General features: G+C 45.6%; 1 protein-coding gene across 1 annotated transcript in view; it reads left to right on the top strand.

Annotated features, from left to right (window-relative positions):
• Positions 1-7,972: 7,972 nt before the first annotated feature.
• LOC137424629 (myozenin-2) overlaps positions 7,973-19,231 on the top strand; it is a 69,027-nt gene continuing 57,768 nt past the window's right edge. Inside the window, exons 1-2 of the mRNA XM_068112286.2 lie at positions 7,973-8,185; positions 14,923-15,008. Of these exons, the coding sequence (XP_067968387.1) occupies positions 14,927-15,008 (82 nt within the window). The 5' untranslated portion in view covers positions 7,973-8,185; positions 14,923-14,926. The remainder of the gene's footprint in view (positions 8,186-14,922; positions 15,009-19,231) is intronic.

Raw genomic sequence — 19,231 nt, forward strand, 5'->3', positions numbered from 1 at the left:
ATCACTTATGTGGTGACAGCCTACTGAGCTCAAAATAAATGCAGAAAAATGCAAAAGAGCCGATCCATGCTCGTGCATATATATATAGTGCTCGCCGATCCATGCTAGTGCAATCTGAGAGTCCTTTAGGTGCTTTTTTGCAAACTCCAAGCGGGATTTCATGTCTTTCACTGAGGAGAGGCTTCCGTCTGGCCACTCTGCCACAAAGCCCGTATCGGTGGAGTGTTGCAGTGATGTTTGTCCTTCTGGAAGTTTCTCCCATCTCCACACAGGATCTCTGGAGCTCAGCCAGAGTGACCATCGGGTTCTTGGTCACCTCTATTACCAAGGCCCTTCTCCCCCGATTGCTCAGTTGGTCCGGGCGGCCAGCTCTAGGAAGAGTCCTGATTGTTCCAAACTTCTTCCATTTAAGAATTATGGAGGCCACTGTGCTCTTGGGAAACTTCAATGCAGCAGAGATTTTTTTGTAGGCTTCCCCAGATCTGTGCCTCGACACAATCCTGTCTCTGAGCTCTGCAGGCAGTTCCTTCGACCTCATGGCTTGGTTTTTGCTCTGATACACATTGTCACCTTTGAGACCTTATATAGACAGGTGTGTGCCTTTCCAAATCATGTCCAATCAATTGAATTTACCACAGATGGACTCCTATCAAGGTCTAGAAACATCTCAAAGATGATCAAGAGAAATGGGAGGCACCTGAGCTAAATTTCAAGTGTCATAGCAAAGGGTCTGAATACTTATGTCAATGTGATATTTCTGTTTTTTCTTTTTGATAAATTTGCAAAACTTTCTAAAATCCTGTTTTCTCTTTGTCATTATGGGGTATTGAGTGTAGATTGATGAGGGAAAAAATGAATTTAAACGATTTCAGCATAAGGCTGCAACATAACAAAATGTGAAAAAAGTGAAGGGGTCTGAATACTTTCTGAATGCACTGTATATATATGTATATATATATCCTACCAGTTACAAGTTTTAGAACACCTCAATTTTTCCAGTTTTTATTGAAATTTAAGCAATTCAAGTCCAGTGAATAACCTGAAATGGTACAAAGGTAAGCAGTAAACTGCTCGAGGTTAAAAAAAAAGTTTAGGTTTGCAAAAACGGCAAAATAATGTAAATTGCACAGTTATTGGAAAATTGAATTGGAAAAATATATTGGAAAAAAAGGCCTTCTTCAGGGAACAAGTAATGGGTTAACAACTTGCAGCTCTTCTGCAGCAATGTAAGTAAATTAAGCCTTGAAAGTTGATGCAAACAATTCCTACAGATGTCCCAACCTCTGCTGATTACTTGATTACAAACCCCCTGTCTGTATAAAAGCAGTATTGGAACAGACTGTTATTACACCCTCTGAAGCATTATTTGGACAATATTGCACTGCAGGAAGTAGTATCTTGGAAACTGGAGGAAACTCTGGCAGGAAGAGGTCTGGCAGACCCAAAGCCACAACAGAATCAGAAGACAAGTTTCTGTGAGTCAACAGCTTGCATGATAGGCGGCTCAGAGGACAACAGCTTCAAGCACAGCTTAACACTGGTCGAAGTAAGCAAGTCTCAGTTTCAACTGTGAAAAGAAGACTTCGGGCTGCAGGTTTGACAGGTGGAGTAGCAGTAAGAAAGCCATTGCTAAGATGGCAAAATAAGAAAAAGAGGATTGCCTGGGCCATGAAGCACCGCCAGTGGACTACTGAAGACTGGAAGAAGGTCTTATTGACCGATGAATCCAAATTTGAAATCTTTGGTTCATCATGCAGGGTTTTTGTATGCCATCGAGAAGGCGAAAGGATGTTTCCTCAGTGTGTGACACCAGCTGTCAAACGTGGAGGAGGAAGCGTGGTGGTCTGCGGCTCTTTTTCTGGATCCAGAGTCGGCGACTTGCACAGAGTGACGGGCACCCTGAACCAAAAGGGCTACCACAGCATTTTGCAGCGCCATGCAATACCCTCTGGTATACGCCTCGTTGGTCAGGGGTTCATCCTACAGCAAGATAATGACCCTAAACACACCTCCAGGCTATGTCAAAACGACCTTCGAGGAAAAGAACGAACAAGACGGAAGGCTTCAAATCATGGATTGGCCAGCACAGTCTCCAGACTTAAACCCCATCGAGCTGGTTTGGAATGAACTGGACAGAAGGGTGAAAGCAAAGCAACCTACAAGTGCAACACATATGTGGGAACTTCTGCAACAGTGTTGGGAAGAACTTCCCGAATTATATTTGATTTCCATTGTAGAAAGAATGCCACGAGTGTGTTCGGCGATTATATCTGCAAAAGGTGGCTACTTTGCGGAGTCAAAAATTTAAATTTAATTTTGTTATAACAACATGATTCTATGATTTCTTTTTTTATCTCCAATTGTTTATTTGTTCTTTGCTTAATTTCAGAATACATCGAGACATTAAACTGCGTTAATTTCAACAAAAACTGGAAAAATTGAGGTGTTCTAAAACTTGTGACCGGTCGTGTATATATGTATATATATATTGTTACTGCTCTGAGTGCGAGCAATGGCGGGCCAATGAAAGAAAGGACATTCACGGACAGTTGGAAAGGAAACGATTAACGATTCGATTTATTTACAATATGTGCAGTGCAACTTATAGATAGGAAAGAAAAAGGGACGAGAAGCGGAAACGAAGCGAAAACTTTGCCTTATGACGATTACTACAAATAAACACGACAAACAAGGGCGCCCAGCACGGAACTTTCACGGGGGGGGGGGGGTGGGTTGGAGAGAGGGGGAGGCAAACAAACATTGGGATCCTGTCAGCAAAATGGTTACGATGTTACCAGGACCTTGTTGTCTTGACGTCACCAGAGAGCAACACGCCAGCAAAGGGCACTCCCAGCACGAGCACAGGCAGGTCGTGTCATTAACACGTGCTGGGAGGGTGTCCGCCAGCCAGTAGAGAGTGTCATGCAGGCACGTGCAGAGAGAATCCAAGTCATGCACACGTGCAGAGTGCAGAGAGTCCGATAAACACGTGCAGAGTGTCCGATGACCACGTGCAGTGTGCAGAGAGAGTCCAAGTCATGCACAGGTGCAGAGAGTCCGAGAAACACGGGCAGAGTGTCCGATGATCACGTGCAAAGTGCAGAGAGAGTCCAAGTCATGCACATGCGCAGAGTGCAGAGAGTCCGATAAACAGGTGCTGATTGTCCGATGATCACGTGCAGAGATGTGCAGAGAGTCCGATAAACACGTGCTGAGTGTCCGATGACCACGTGCAGAGTGCGAAGAGTCCGATGAACACGTGCAGAGTGCAGAGAGTCCGATGAAGACGGGCAGAGTGCAGAGAGTCCGATGAACACGTGCAGAGTGCAGAGAGACCGATGAACACGGGCAGCGTGTCTGATGAACACGGGCAGAGTGCAGAGAGTCCGATGAACACGGGCAGAGTGCAGAGAGTCCGATGAACACGGGCAGAGTGCAGAGAGTCCGATGAACACGGGCAGAGTGCAGAGAGTCCGATGAACACGGGCAGAGTGCAGAGAGTCCGATGAACACGGGCAGAGTGTCTGATGAACACGGGCAGAGTGCAGAGAGTCCGATGAACACGTGCAGAGTGCAGAGAGTCCGATGAACACGGGCAGAGTGCAGACAGTCCGATGAACACTGGCAGAGTGCAGAGAGTCCGATGAACACGTGCTGAGTGTCCGATGACCACGTGCAGAGTGCGGAGAGTCCGATGAACATGGGCAGAGTGCAGAGAGTCCGATGAACACGTGCAGAGTGCAGAGAGTCCGATGAACACTGGCAGAGTGCAGAGAGTCCGATGAACACGTGCTGTGTGTCCGATGACCATGTGCAGAGTGCGGAGAGTCCGATGAACATGGGCAGAGTGCGGAGAGTCCGATGAACACGTGCAGAGTGCAGAGAGTCCGATGAACACAGGCAGAGTGTAGAGAGTCCGATGAACACAGGCAGAGTGTAGAGAGTCCGATGAACACTGGCAGAGTGCAGAGAGTCCGATGAACACGTGCTGAGTATCCGATGACCACGTGCAGATTGCGGAGAGGCCGATGAACATGGGCAGAGTGCAGAGAGTCCGATGAACATGGGCAGAGTGCGGAGAGTCTGATGACCATGTGCAGAGTATGGAGAGTCCGATGAACACGGGCAGAGTGCAGAGAGTCCGATGAACACGGGCAGAGTGCAGAGAGTCCGATGAACACGTGCAGAGTGCGGAGAGTCCGATGAACACGGGCAGAGTGCAGAGTCCGATGAACACGGACAGAGTGTCCGATGACCACGTGCAGCGTGCAGAGAGAGTCCAAGTCATGCACAGGTGCAGAGAGTCCGAGAAACACGGGCAGAGTGTCCGATGATCACGTGCAAAGTGCAGAGAGAGTCCAAGTCATGCACATGCGCAGAGTGCAGAGAGTCCGATAAACAGGTGCTGATTGTCCGATGATCACGTGCAGAGATGTGCAGAGAGTCCGATAAACACGTGCTGAGTGTCCGATGACCACGTGCAGAGTGCGAAGAGTCCGATGAACACGTGCAGAGTGCAGAGAGTCCGATGAAGACGGGCAGAGTGCAGAGAGTCCGATGAACACATGCAGAGTGCAGAGAGACCGATGAACACGGGCAGAGTGTCTGATGAACACGGGCAGAGTGCAGAGAGTCCGATGAACACGGGCAGAGTGCAGAGAGTCCGATGAACACGGGCAGAGTGCAGAGAGTCCGATGAACACGGGCAGAGTGCAGAGAGTCCGATGAACACGGGCAGAGTGCAGAGAGTCCGATGAACACGGGCAGAGTGTCTGATGAACACGGGCAGAGTGCAGAGAGTCCGATGAACACGGGCAGAGTGCAGAGAGTCTGATGAACACGGGCAGAGTGCAGAGAGTCCGATGAACACGTGCAGAGTGCAGAGAGTCCGATGAACACAGGCAGAGTGCAGACAGTCCGATGAACACTGGCAGAGTGCAGGGAGTCCGATGAACACGTGCTGAGTGTCCGATGACCACGTGCAGAGTGCGGAGAGTCCGATGAACATGGGCAGAGTGCAGAGAGTCCGATGAACACGTGCAGAGTGCAGAGAGTCCGATGAACACTGGCAGAGTGCAGAGAGTCCGATGAACACGTGCTGCGTGTCCGATGACCACGTGCAGAGTGCGGAGAGTCCGATGAACATGGGCAGAGTGCGGAGAGTCCGATGAACACGTGCAGAGTGCAGAGAGTCCGATGAACACAGGCAGAGTGTAGAGAGTCCGATGAACACAGGCAGAGTGTAGAGAGTCCGATGAACACTGGCAGAGTGCAGAGAGTCCGATGAACACGTGCTGAGTATCCGATGACCACGTGCAGATTGCGGAGAGGCCGATGAACATGGGCAGAGTGCAGAGAGTCCGATGAACACGGGCAGAGTGCAGAGAGTCCGATGAACACGTGCAGAGTGCGGAGAGTCCGATGAACACGGGCAGAGTGCAGAGTCCGATGAACACGGACAGAGTGTCCGATGACCACGTGCAGAGTGCAGAGAGTCCGATGAACACTGGCAGTGTCCGATGACCACGTGCAGAGTGCAGAGAGTCCGATGAACACGGACAGAGTGTCCGATGACCACGTGCAGAGTGCAGAGAGTCCGATGAACACGGACAGTGTCTGATGACCTGGCCATCCAACCAAACTGGGCAACCGGGCAAAAAGGGCCTTGGTCAGGGAGATGACTGAGAACCCATGACCACTGTAGTTCTATCAGATGGGAGAACCTCCCGAAAGGACAACAGTCTCTGCAGCCCTTCACAAATTGAGGCTTTATGGGAGAGTGACCAGACAGAAGCCACTCCTGAGAAAAAGGCACATGACAGCACACCTGGAGTTTGCAAAAATGCACGTGAAAGACGCTAAGAGCTTGAGATAAAATATTCTGTGGTCTGATGAGACGAAAATTTAACTCATTGGCCTGAATACAAAGTGCGGCGTCTGGTGGAAACTGAGCACAGCAAATATAGGCAAATCTTTGAGGAGAATCTGCTTCAGAATGCAAAAGACCTCAGGTTGCGGTGAAGATTTCCATTCCAACAGGCCAATGACCCCAAGCATACAGCCAAAGCAACACTGGAATAGCTTCAGAACAAGAACGTGAAGGTCATTGAGTGGCCCAGCCAAAGCCCAGACTTGAATCCCATTGAGAAGCTGGGGAAATACTTGAAAATTGCTGTTCACTGACGCTCCCCATCCAACTTGACAGAGCTTGAGCAAATCTGCAAGGAAGAATGGGAGAAACTCCCCAAATCCAGATGTGCAAAGCTGATCTACACATACCCAAGAAGACACAAAGCTGTAATCACTGCCAAAGGTGTTTCTACAAAGTATCGACTCAAGGGGTTGAATACTTGTGTAAATTAGATATTTCTGTATTTTATTTTCAATGAATTTGTAAAAATTTCTGGAAAAAAATTCCAGTTTGACATTTTGGCCTACTATGTGTGGATTAGTGACAAAAAATCTCAATTTAAACAATTTTAAATTTAGGTTGTAACTCAACAAAAATGTGAAAAAGTCAAGGGGTGTGAATACTTTCTTAAGACACTGTACATACACAAACATATGGGCCAGAAAGGGGAAGAAGAAGGGGAAGTAATGAAATGGGGAGGAAGGATTAATATTGGGAAGAAATAACAAAAATAATCAGGCTGAGATAGGATGCTGCTGAGAGAGGAAGGAAACGGTGAGTGATGGCAAGTTAAGGGAAGGTGACCACCGTAAGCAGCCAAGACCGCTTGAAGAAGAACGTCCGTGCTTATGAATCCCTGTGGAAAGCATGGAGAGCACCGCGGTGACGAAAAGGTCTCACAACCCGCAGGTAAAGGCAGGAGAATACACCAGCCTTCATAAGCAAGACTAGGTCTTCATTCTACAGCCAGGAGAGCCCTGAGGACGACCATGACATACAAACGATGGGCAAGCACCAAGACTGAAGAGCAGTAGTCCTGCACTCAACCTGCGCTACCGATGATCTAGAGCCAACGTATTACCGCTAGAACATCTCCTCGTCTCTCTCTCATTGCCGGGATGGAGGTGGGGAGGGGGCCGTTCGTGGCCATATTGTTCCACCTATCTCTGGGCGAGGGAGAGGGGAGGGGTGGTGGCGGCAGGTGCAGCCTGCAGGTGACACCTTGCACTACCTATTATACTCTTTCGCAATCTGCATTTTGTATGAATAACATGTACATGGATTATGCCGGAAGACATAAGAAAAACAAGTATTACGCCTAGGTCCCCCGTCGTTGACGTGATGTGAGTTGACAAAGTGGAAGGCGCAAGGCGGCCATCTTGGATTTTGACGTGGCGACCCAATTTTCAATAGCGTTCTTCCTTATGCCTAGATACACCCACACACCAGATTAGAAGTTGGTACTTCGCTTATTTTTCAAGATATTCCGCTCACAAGGTTCAGACATACATGGCGTCAGACATACATGGCGGCGGCCATCTTCGATTTTGACGTAGGTTGCACCCGCACACCAAATTAGAATTCGGTCCTTTGCTTACGCACGCACACATGGACGCACGCACGCACACATGGACGCACACACGCACGTTCGCACGCCCGGAGGGGAAAACCATAGTCCCCCTTTCGCCATAGTCCCCCGGTGCGACGGGGGGACAATAACCATACTGTACTTAGAATTCAGTTATGATCAGGAAAAATGAGTAATTGTTAATACGGATGGCAAATGTAAGATTTCCAACACTTGAATGAATGAAATAACTTCTTTCTGAAAAAGTGCTCTCTCTGGTTCTCCTTTCCTCCTTTCCTTCTCTTTTTGCTCTTTTCTGTCTCTTTTTTTTCTCCTTTCTCTTTCTCTTTCTCTTTCTCTTTCTCTTTCTCTTTCTCTTTCTCTCTCTCTCTCTCTCTCTCTCTCTCTCTCTCTCTTTCATCATCCTGTCGATTGACAATTAATAACATTGTGGTTTGGTAGAAATAAAGCAACAGAAGAAACAAAACAGATCTGGCGGTGTCTGCGGGGATGATGATCTAGACCAGGAGGTGTAGCTTGGTCTTGGACACACGACCTGCAGCCTGGAGTGGCTAAAAATAACGAGCGGACGGACAAGGGCGTCGCGGGAGACGACGCTGGCAGAGAGGCTTCTGGACCCACTACGAGCGCACGCTCTCAGTTCGGAGAGAAACCTCCTCCTTGTACGGGACCTCCGTGGATCCCAGGTGAGGAGACGCGATCAGTAATACCTCGTGATGACCGTGAGAGCGGAAGCATGAGTGGTTTTGGAAAAACAAAGTGGAAACACCTTAAAAGCGATTAACTACCTCGCAAATACTTTGTGTGCTTGAACCGACGTCACTCGATGTCGACCTTGATGACCATCGGGTGACGTCGTCGGATCAAACGTACAGAATGTCATTGCGTGGTCTCTAATAGGGGACATTGTGGAAAATAGTGAGTGAATGTGAGAGGGGATAACCATGCATGGAACACGATCCGAAGGGGTCATTGTGAAATGGCCAAATAACGCATTTGGAAGGATCAGATTGGTTTGGGTTGGGGTATCCCTTCATGACACTGAGGTCATCGATGTGTAGCGTTCCAAAGACCGTCGAAGGATGGGTGGCACAAGGGTCGGGAGACCCTGAACTTAATGTGATGCTGATCCAAAAGATTCTCGAGATGCAGGATCTAATAGTTCCTAGAATCGAGGGGGGTTGATATAGACCTTTGAGAAGTTCCGAGGGGTCTTCAAGACGCGGGGTTCGAAAGACCATTGAGATGCTTGATCCTGTACGTAAGATCCCGGTGCGGTGCGGCTTGTTGGCTCCAACACCAGGAATATTCGCTGACCTAGTAATGCATGGTATCGCATGATGAGGGTAAGGGCCGTGCGCTCGGCTTATATGGCGAGAGCACCTTACGCTGCCTATCTTCGGGATGAACTGGTTTTTTTTCCATCCACATTTAACCTTGAAAAGTCTGTGACGGAGTCGCTGAATTGAAGAGGATTTTATAGAGGAACACTGGGCTTGTTAAAGGAAGTAATTAAAAAGAACCTGTACCATACTCTATTTACAGAGAGAGATTTGGCACTGCCGAAGTAGTGTCTTGGCAAGAGTTTCCACTGGGTGGTTTTCCATTGCCTTCCCAGCGTTGTTTGTCCATGATCCATGCTTTTAAAATGCTGAACTACAAGCAAGGAGGCAGCAAGTAACTTTTTTTTTAAAGCATCTGGTATGACTCGGTGGACGCTCCAACTCATCGGCCACCGAGTCTGGTAAATAAATAAATTAAGATGTTGTACAATATATAGGTACAAGCTACTAAAGACAGTTATTCTGATTTACCGTACTCTGTTGCAGAGCGTCGATGCTGCCGAAGCAATTTCTTGGCAAGAGGTCTACTAGGTGGTTTGCCATTGCTTTCTCAACAGTATGTGGGGCAGGAATTTGGGATTTGCTCAGGGTGCCGTCAATAGCTCGCCCAATCATCGCGAAGGACACCATTGGTTCTTTAACGTCCACGAATTAATGCCGGCAGATGGAACACCCGTTTGACGACCTTCCGAGGGACGGCACACGCATTGATGAATCGCCCTGCCTGTGAAACACCAGGATGGCAGTTCATAGTTGGGTCGGGATTTGATCCCAGGCGAGACAGCTTAGTGTTGGCTTAACGGTTAAGTTTGCTGGCTTAAGATAGTCGGGTCTTGAGTACCGCCTTACTGGAAATAGGGGGGCACTGCATCAGCGGCACAGCCGCGCTCCCAGCGATGATGCAACCAGCAACCATAGGCTGCACCATTTCCAACTTTTCCAGAAAAACAAATCTACTTGCACCTCGACTGAAAAGTTATTCCTTGATGTGAAAAGTTATTTTCAAGTTCTTCTCTCCAGGGGAATTTTCGACCGTTTTTAGGACACATGGCCACCCCCTCTCTCTCTCTAGCCTTTTACAAAATGGTGCTCATGTTTGTAGTTATTGTCTCCATCAATGTCCTCAAAACTTGTCTTGATTATACTTTTCTTCATCGGAAGGATTGTTGAATGTAATTGTAATTGAATTAGTTGTTAAATTACTTTGTTCGGCGGTTTAACTGTAAGATCTACCTTGTGTTATAATTGTAGAGAGGCCTGGTGTGTCCACTTTATGTATTCCGTGCTGGCGCAATTTCATTTTCCTGTGTACACACACGATTGAACAATGTCTAGAAGAAGCTATACTTAACTTACAAGGGCGTAAAACAAGTAGATTTCACCTTCGCTCGGATATATTTGTGTGGCTCTTTAAAGGACAAGTGAATGTGGCTCCAAACCACTTGTTGGACAGTGGGAAACATTATACAGCAGGGGTTTATGTATAGCCTCGTGGAACTGGCAGCAAACTCTTCGGTCACTCACATGAACAAAACGAGTTTGAACCATGCTTTGGCTAAAAACATGACATGAACATTAGTTCACAGTCAAATCCCAGTGTGGTTGCACGATTGAATGTTGGATGAACACCCGATTTTTGGTTAATGGCTGCAAGAGAGGAACAAGCATTCGAGTAAAGTTGGGCAAGATGCCCTCCCTGTATCTACACATCCTTTTCAGTCCTCTTGTTCAGTTTACTAAATTTTTTCATTCGAAATTGCTTGCTATACAGTAGGTCAGGTAACCAATCAGGTGTGGATCATGTTTAGGATGCTGAACATGCAATCAAGTAATGGAGGAGGGGAGGTGGTTCGAAGGGGTCATCTTGACCCAGGGTTCTTCCAAGGGGTATTTTGCCCCACCAGACTCTATACAAAGCAGGAATAGACTTCTACAACTGAATGAGCAGGATGGCATGTTTCCCACACAAGGATTAGCTACCTTAGAACATACACAGAGCAGAAAGCATATTCCATTGTGAATGCATATTCCATATCACACCCGTATGTGCTCGTCAAACATCTCATTCCAAAATCATGGGCATTAATATGGAGGTGGTCCCCCCGTTGCTGTTATAACAGCCTCCACTCTTCTGGGAAGACTTTCCACTAGATGTTGGAACATGCTGCAGGGATTTGCTTCCATTCAGCCACAAGAGCATTAGTGAGGTCGGGCACTGATGTTGAGCGATTAAGCCTGGCTCCCAGTCGGCGTTCCCATTCATCCCAAAGGTGTTCGATGGGGTTGAGGTCAGGGCTCGGTGCAGGCCAGTCAAGTTCTTCCACACCAATCTCGACAAACCATTTCTGTTTGGACCTCACTTTGTGCACGGGGGCATTGTCATGCTGAAACAGGAAAGGGCCTTCCCCAAACTGTTGCCAAAAAGTTGGAAGAACACAATCGTCTAGAATGTCATTGTACGCAGTAGCGTTAAGATTTCCGTTCATTGGAACTAAGGGGCCTAGCCCAAACCATGAAAAACAGCCACAGACCATTATTCCGCCTCCACCAAACTTTACAGTTGGCACTATGAATTTGGGCAGGTAGCATTCTTCTGGCGTCCACCAAACCCAGATTCGTCCATCAGACTACCAGATAGTGAAGCATGATTCATCACTCCCGAGAACGCGTTTCCAATGCTTCAGAGTCCAATGGCAGAGAGCTTTACACCACTCCAGCCGACGCTTGGCGTAGTGAATGGTAATCTTCGGGTTGTGTGCAGCTGTTCGGCCATGGAAACCCATTTCATGATGATCCCGACGAACAGTTGTGCTGAAGTTGCTTGCAGAGGCAGTCTGGAACTCAATAGTGAGTGTTGCAACCAAGGACAGACGATTTTTACTCGCAACGCACTTCAGCACTTGGCGGTCCCGTTCTGTGAGCTTGTGTGGCCTAGCACTTAGCGGCTGAGCTGTTATTGTGAAGTGGAAACGTCTAGAAGCAACAACAGCACTTACATTTGACCGGGGCAGCTCTAGCAGGGCAGAAATTTGATGAACTGAATGGTTGGAAAGGTGGCATCCCATGACGGTGCCACGTTGAAAGTCACTGAACTCTTCAGTACGGCCCATTCTACTGCCAATGTTTGTCTATGGAGATTGCATGGCTGTGTGCTTGATTATATTTACCTGTCAGCAATGGGTGTGGCTGAAACAGCCAAATCCACTAATTAGAAGGGGTGTCCGCATACTTTTGGCCATGTAGTGTATATAAGTTCAAAACACACCTGGTCACAAGTGTGCCGCACTGACCGGGTCCTCAGTCGAGGTCCTCAGCATCATCCCGTTTCGGCCCTTCAAACTCAATACGGTCAGCTAAGGTGGGCCAGCAGGGGCACATACACATCCACATGCAGCAACTACACCTGGATGCATACATACCCCCATCCCCGGCCAGTGGAGAACGCAGGCTACAACAACAACAACACCTCCGCATCCAGAATCCACAGCACCAAACAAACACGGTGGAACACTCAAACACCCACCTTTATACCCTTCACCACTCAACAACAAAACACACCAGATCACATACACACATACACACCCATACACACACATACACACACACACAACACCAACCAACCAACCACCTACCCTTACAACATACACCACTCAACATACAAAAACACACACTCCTGCAAAAATTAATTCATGCAAAAACACACACCCTCACCCACTCACTCATATACACAAAATAAGGAATAATAATAGTAACAAAAAAAACACACAACCAACCTACACCGTTCGACGTGCCTCCATAAACTTCCTCCATATCCAAAATGAGCCTTTCAAGGCAACCTGGGCCACCTTGTCACACATCCTCCTTCTTTCTGTCCCACACACTCCAAGCCGAGCAAGAAATGCAGAAAAGGAATTGCCAATATACCCTCTGCACCCCACCTCAAATGGCTGACATGAAACTCGCCAACCCTTCTCCCGGCACTCTGCCTCCAGCTCACTGTACTTTCCTCTCTTCCTCTCGTGCACCTCCTCCATATTCTCTTCCCAAGGTACCGACAATTCCACTAAGATGACCTGTCTTGTTGCAGCTGACCAAATGACAATGTCAGGCCGCAACCTTGTCACACAGATCTCCTCTGGGAATACCAATTGTGGCTTTAGGTCTGCCACCACCTGCCAATCACAAGCATCTGACAGCCCTCTTGCTTTCCACCTCCTCCTCTTTCCACCTCTTACCACTTGGCCCTCTTTGACAAACCACACCTCTCCCCCAACAGTCTCCTTCTCCACTCTTCTTTCTCTCGACCTCAGCACCTCTTGTTGCACCATCTGCACCACCACCGCCAGCACCTGATCATGTCACCACCTGTATTGTCCTGCTGCCAATGCGACTGAACATGCACTCAGTGCATGCTGCACCGTTCCACACCTCCACACAAATAACATCTCTCCTCCTGCAACAACCCCCAAAATCTCAAGTTTACTGGTGACGGAAGCACATCATACATTGCCTGCAACAGGAAATTCAACAATATTGGCTCCATCCTCCAAATCCCTTGCCACTTCAATATCCTCACCCGCACACCTTCCCACTTAGTCCAAGCACCTTGCTGTGCCTGACCGACTGCTTTCACATATCTCACCTCCTCTTCCTTTCTTCTCACCTCCCTCTCAACCATCTTCCTCCTCTCTTTCACACATGCCTTTCCCCATCGCTCATGCTTCATCCACCCCAAGCCATGCTTCCCATGCTGTACCATCCCCATGACCTCCTCCTGTTGCAACCGCTCCTCCATCTCGTCCACCTCTGCTCTTGCATTCCACTTCCGACTTCCCTTCTTCTCTGGGAGAGCATTCTTTACCACTGCATCACTTGAATCCCACAACATCATGAACTACCGCACCCTCACCACCTTAAACTCCTCGGTTAATGATGTCAAGGGAAACTGGAGTTTCCCACCCTGATCATAAAAGGCCATTTATATAGTCGTATATATATATATACATAGTATATATAATATATATATATATATATAGAAAGTTAGCAGAAGTAAATACATTGTGTAGATTACATCATTTGTGGATCTGATAAATTGCCAGCAACCAGTATGTAAAACTGAATGTGCAACATCTCAATGAAGACGTCCATGCCCGTGGGATTCCCACGGGTGACCCCACTAGTATATATATAAACGTTTAAAATGATGACAATTAATTATCATTATTATCATTGTTTTGTATGGATCTATGGCTGCTGGTTGCATCATTACTGTGAATGCAGCTGTGCCACTGATGCAGTTTCCCCTGTTTCCAGTAAGCTGGTACAGTACTAATTTTGCTAACCTAAGAAGGATGACAGGCTCAGTCAACCCACCTGGTGTTATTTAATGGCACGACAGGGGCTCAAACTCGAGAATGTAAAATCTTAAGCCAGACACCTTAACCATTAAGCCAACAACGGAATTAAAATGATGATAATTATTTACTATTAATCATGTTTGGGAAGAATGGGGAGGATGGGTGGAAGTGGGAGTTGTATGGACTGTGAATGTCGTTGCAAGAACATAAATCTTTTGTTTGGTTCCAGCGCCACAAGAGAAATTATGCTCGATTTTTGCATCTATTGGTGAGAGGAGAAATTTATTTGTGTTTGTGTTTGTTAAAACCATGGTAACCACTAGATATTTGTGTTAACAGGAAATGGTACGATCTCGACTGCTCTCATTCACGGATATTTCTCATATTCCTATATTCTCAAGAGTCGGATTTGCATTCAGGAACAGAACAATTATGGCGAACCATTTTGGAAATTGCCACTCTTTCGTCTAAATGCTGAAAATTATTTTTAAAAGGCGATTTGAATTATAGATTTCGCGCTAGCAACGGCATGTTAAAAATGCCCGGTGAGCAGAACTGAGTCAGTGAAAAAACACACACAGCGCATGCGCAAAAGGCCTCGTTAGAATTCCAAATTATCCTCTTATTGTCTCGCCCTTTCCACCCTTCGGGGTTTATTCTTCTGTAATCTCACTCGGGTAAAGCCGAACTACCTGCTTGTACATGTATCATGTATGTTTTCAGGACCATGACGACCACAGAAGAGCAGCACATGGCGAAGGAACGGAAAAGGCAGGCTCGGCTCATTACACGAGATCTGCATGGCCAAGGTAAGGACGCTATCCCAGCAAGTGGACCATTTTCACAATGTTTCCGCCAATATCACGTGTAATATCTCACATTGGTTACTCTGAGAATTATATTCAAAATGGTCTTTTGATAATGTGTTATTGTCTGATAAAAGGAACTGTCAGTTTTGTATCTGATAAATTAGATAAAAGGAACTCAACGTTTTGTACCATGGTACAAAAAGGGAATAAAAAAATATATAATTAACATAACATATGTTAATTTTATAAATGTGATGCCATATTCTAAATTAAATATCGTGTGAATTTCATGGTTCATCCAAAAGCCAAGAGTTGGTTCCAGAATATAAGTGTAACTTGAGGCATCAGTTACATGGTTCAGCTATTTTTATTTTATGTTGTGCAAGTCGGTATTCCCCAAGTTGCAGCCATTCTCAGTTATACACGTGAATACCACCCCCTCCATCCCCTCCAACCCCCCTTGCCCCCCATAGGTATCTTAAGAAGAGGTGTTTTTAATTCGACCTTCACCCGTTTACACCAAAACGTGTGCTTGAATTTATTTTTATTAATCAAGGTGTTAAACAAGTTTAAATGAACTGTTGCAACTAACTTTCGCATTTACGCTGCCACTTTTAAAAACATTCGTCAATTGTTGACAAGTAACCTGCTTCAAACCAAATATACCATAATTTGGTATGGATACCCCCAAATGAATATGTTGATACAAATATGTTGGCCTGAATATACCGGTACAAGTGGACGAAGAGGTCGATACGAATACAGTATATCGGTCCAAATATGCTAGTACAAATATATAACGGTACGAATACGCCAGTTGGAATATACCATGGTATATCATGGCAGTTAAAAATACGCTGGTGCAACATGACCATCACAAATACGCTGGTATGAATTTACTGTGGTGCAACATGACTATCACAAATACGCTGGTATGAATATACCATGGTACAACATGGCCATCAAAAATACGCTGGTATGAATATACCATGGTTCAACATGACCATCACAAATACGCTGGTATGAATATACTGTGGAACAACATGGCCATCAAAAATACGCTGGTATGAATACACCATGGTACAACATGACCATCACAAATACGCTGGTATGAATATACCATGGTACAACATGGCCATCAAAAATACGCTGGTATGAATATACCATGGTACAACATGACCATCACAAATACGCTGGTATGAATATACCATGGTACAACATGGCCATCAAAAATACGCTGGTATGCATATACCATGGTACAACATGACCATCACAAACACGCTGGGATGAATATACCATGGTACAACATGACCATCACAAACACGCGAGGATGAATATACCATGGTACAACATGGCCATCACAAATACGCTGGTATGAATATACCATGGTACAACATGACCATCACAAAAACGCTGGTATGAATATACCATGGTACAACACGGCCATCACAAAAAAGCTGGTATGAATATACCATGGTACAACATGGCCATCACAAACACGCTGGTATGAAAATACCATGGTACAACATGGCCATCACAAACACGCTGGTATGAATATACCATGGTACAACATGGCCATCACAAACACGCTGGTATGAATATACCATGGTACAACATGGCCATCACAAATATGCTGGTATGAATATACCATGGTACAACATGGCCATCACAAACACGCTGGTATGAATATAACATGGTACAACATGGCCATCACAAAATTGCTGGTATGAATATACCATGGTACAACATGGCCATCACAAACACGCTGGTATGAATATAACATGGTACAACATGGCCATCACAAACACGCTGGTATGAATATACCATGGTACAACATGGCCATCACAAACACGCTGGTATGAATATACCATGGTACAACATGGCCATCACAAATATGCTGGTATGAATATACCATGGTACAACATGGCCATCACAAACACGCTGGTATGAATATACCATGGTACAACATGGCCATCACAAACACGCTGGTATGAATATACCATGGTACAACATGGCCATCACAAATATGCTGGTATGAATATACCATGGTACAACATGGCCATCACAAAAAAGCTGGTATGAATATACCATGGTACAACATGGCCATCACAAACACGCTGGTATGAATATACCATGGTACAACATGGCCATCACAAACACGCTAGTATGAATATACCATGGTACAACATGGCCATCACAAATACGCTGGTATGAATATACCATGGTACAACACGGCCATCACAAAAAAGCTGGTATGAATATACCATGGTACAACATGGCCATCACAAACACGCTGGTATGAAAATACCATGGTACAACATGGCCATCACAAACACGCTGGTATGAATATACCATGGTACAACATGGCCATCACAAACACGCTGGTATGAATATACCATGGTACAACATGGCCATCACAAATATGCTGGTATGAATATACCATGGTACAACATGGCCATCACAAACACGCTGGTATGAATATAACATGGTACAACATGGCCATCACAAAATTGCTGGTATGAATATACCATGGTACAACATGGCCATCACAAACACGCTGGTATGAATATAACATGGTACAACATGGCCATCACAAACACGCTGGTATGAATATACCATGGTACAACATGGCCATCACAAACACGCTGGTATGAATATACCATGGTACAACATGGCCATCACAAACACGCTGGTATGAATATACCATGGTACAACATGGCCATCACAAACACGCTAGTATGAATATACCATGGTACAACATGGCCATCACAAATACGCTGGTATGAATACAGTCACGTGAAAAAGTAAGTACACCCCATGGAAACTTTTGACTTTTTCAACATATTTCAACATACAGATATTTGATCTTCATTTCAACAATATTGATAGATAAAGGTGATATAATATAACAAATATCATGAAACATTTACATTTTGTAGTCCATTGTATAATTTAAATAAACATAAATGCAAATTTCGCATGTGGAAAAAGTAAGTACACCCTTGGCTCTAATAGGTCGTATTGCCCCCTTTGGCAGAAACAACCTCAAGTAGGCGTTTCTTATAACTGTCTACCAGTCTCTGACATCGACTGGGAGAAATTTTTGCCCACTCCTCCATGCAGAATTCTTTCAGCTGTGCGATGTTTGAGGGGTTTCTTGCATGCGCAGCTCGTTTCAAGTCCCCCCACAACATCTCGATGGGATTTAGATCCGGGCTTTGACTTGACCATTCCAGAACCCTCCATTTCTTTCTTTTCAGCCATTCCTTGGTGGATTTACTGGTATATTTTGGGTCATTGTCATGTTGCAAGGTCCACCTTCGGTTGAGCTTCAACACTCTGACAGATGGCCTCACATTATCCTCCAACACCCTCTTAGTCTAGTCAAATTTCTGGGAAACGTGAATTCATGAGGCATTTTTGAGTAAAAGCAAGCAAACCACTTTTTCTGGGGTAGTTTTTCGTGCTGAATACGAATCTGTTGTTTGCCAAGCCCAAAAATGCGTAATTAGGTCACTAATCAAGGTCAAAGGTCAATGAGTGCAAAATTCAAAATTTTTGAAAAAATGTTTTATTTTACATCACCTATCTGTACATTTCAATTATTTTACAGTATTTTGTCTGGTAAGGTTACTACAGCTTTTCACAATTATGAAAGTAAAGGGAATTGTGAAGGGAAAAAATCAGATTTTTGTGAATATATCCGTAATGAAGCAACTTTTCGTTTTTTGACATACTGTTTTAATTCACTTGAATTGTTGCCTTAAATACCATCAGTGAAGTGGTTTACCTGAGTCCTATATAATAGCAAGATTGTTTTCTACACTAAATGTCAATATTTGACTAATTAGCCACTTAATTAAGGCTAACGGTCACAAGGCGCAAAGTGCACTTCATGGCAAACATGTTTGGAGTGCAGGCAGTTGATCATTATCACATGTATTCTTAATTAATCCTGAATCAATTGCAGTCTGTCAGACTGATTGGCTGGAAGGAGGAGCCATCCAGGGGAATGCCAATTAGCTTAACTGTGTAAGCTCTGACCCCCCCCCCCTACTTTGGCCTGTTTCGACATGGTGTTTCACTGGCATTGCACTTGCAGGCCTCAGTGCAGAACTGTTTCCCCCACTTCCGACAAGAGCAACTATCAGAACTGCAACCTTTCTTGCAACCACACTGAGTAAGTTCTCGGCATCCCTTTGGAATTGACGGTAAAGTTGTAA

The sequence above is a fragment of the Myxine glutinosa genome, unplaced genomic scaffold, assembly GCF_964187855.1.
Source record: "Myxine glutinosa unplaced genomic scaffold, kmMyxGlut1.1 SCAFFOLD_827, whole genome shotgun sequence".
Taxonomy (NCBI): domain Eukaryota; kingdom Metazoa; phylum Chordata; class Myxini; order Myxiniformes; family Myxinidae; genus Myxine; species Myxine glutinosa.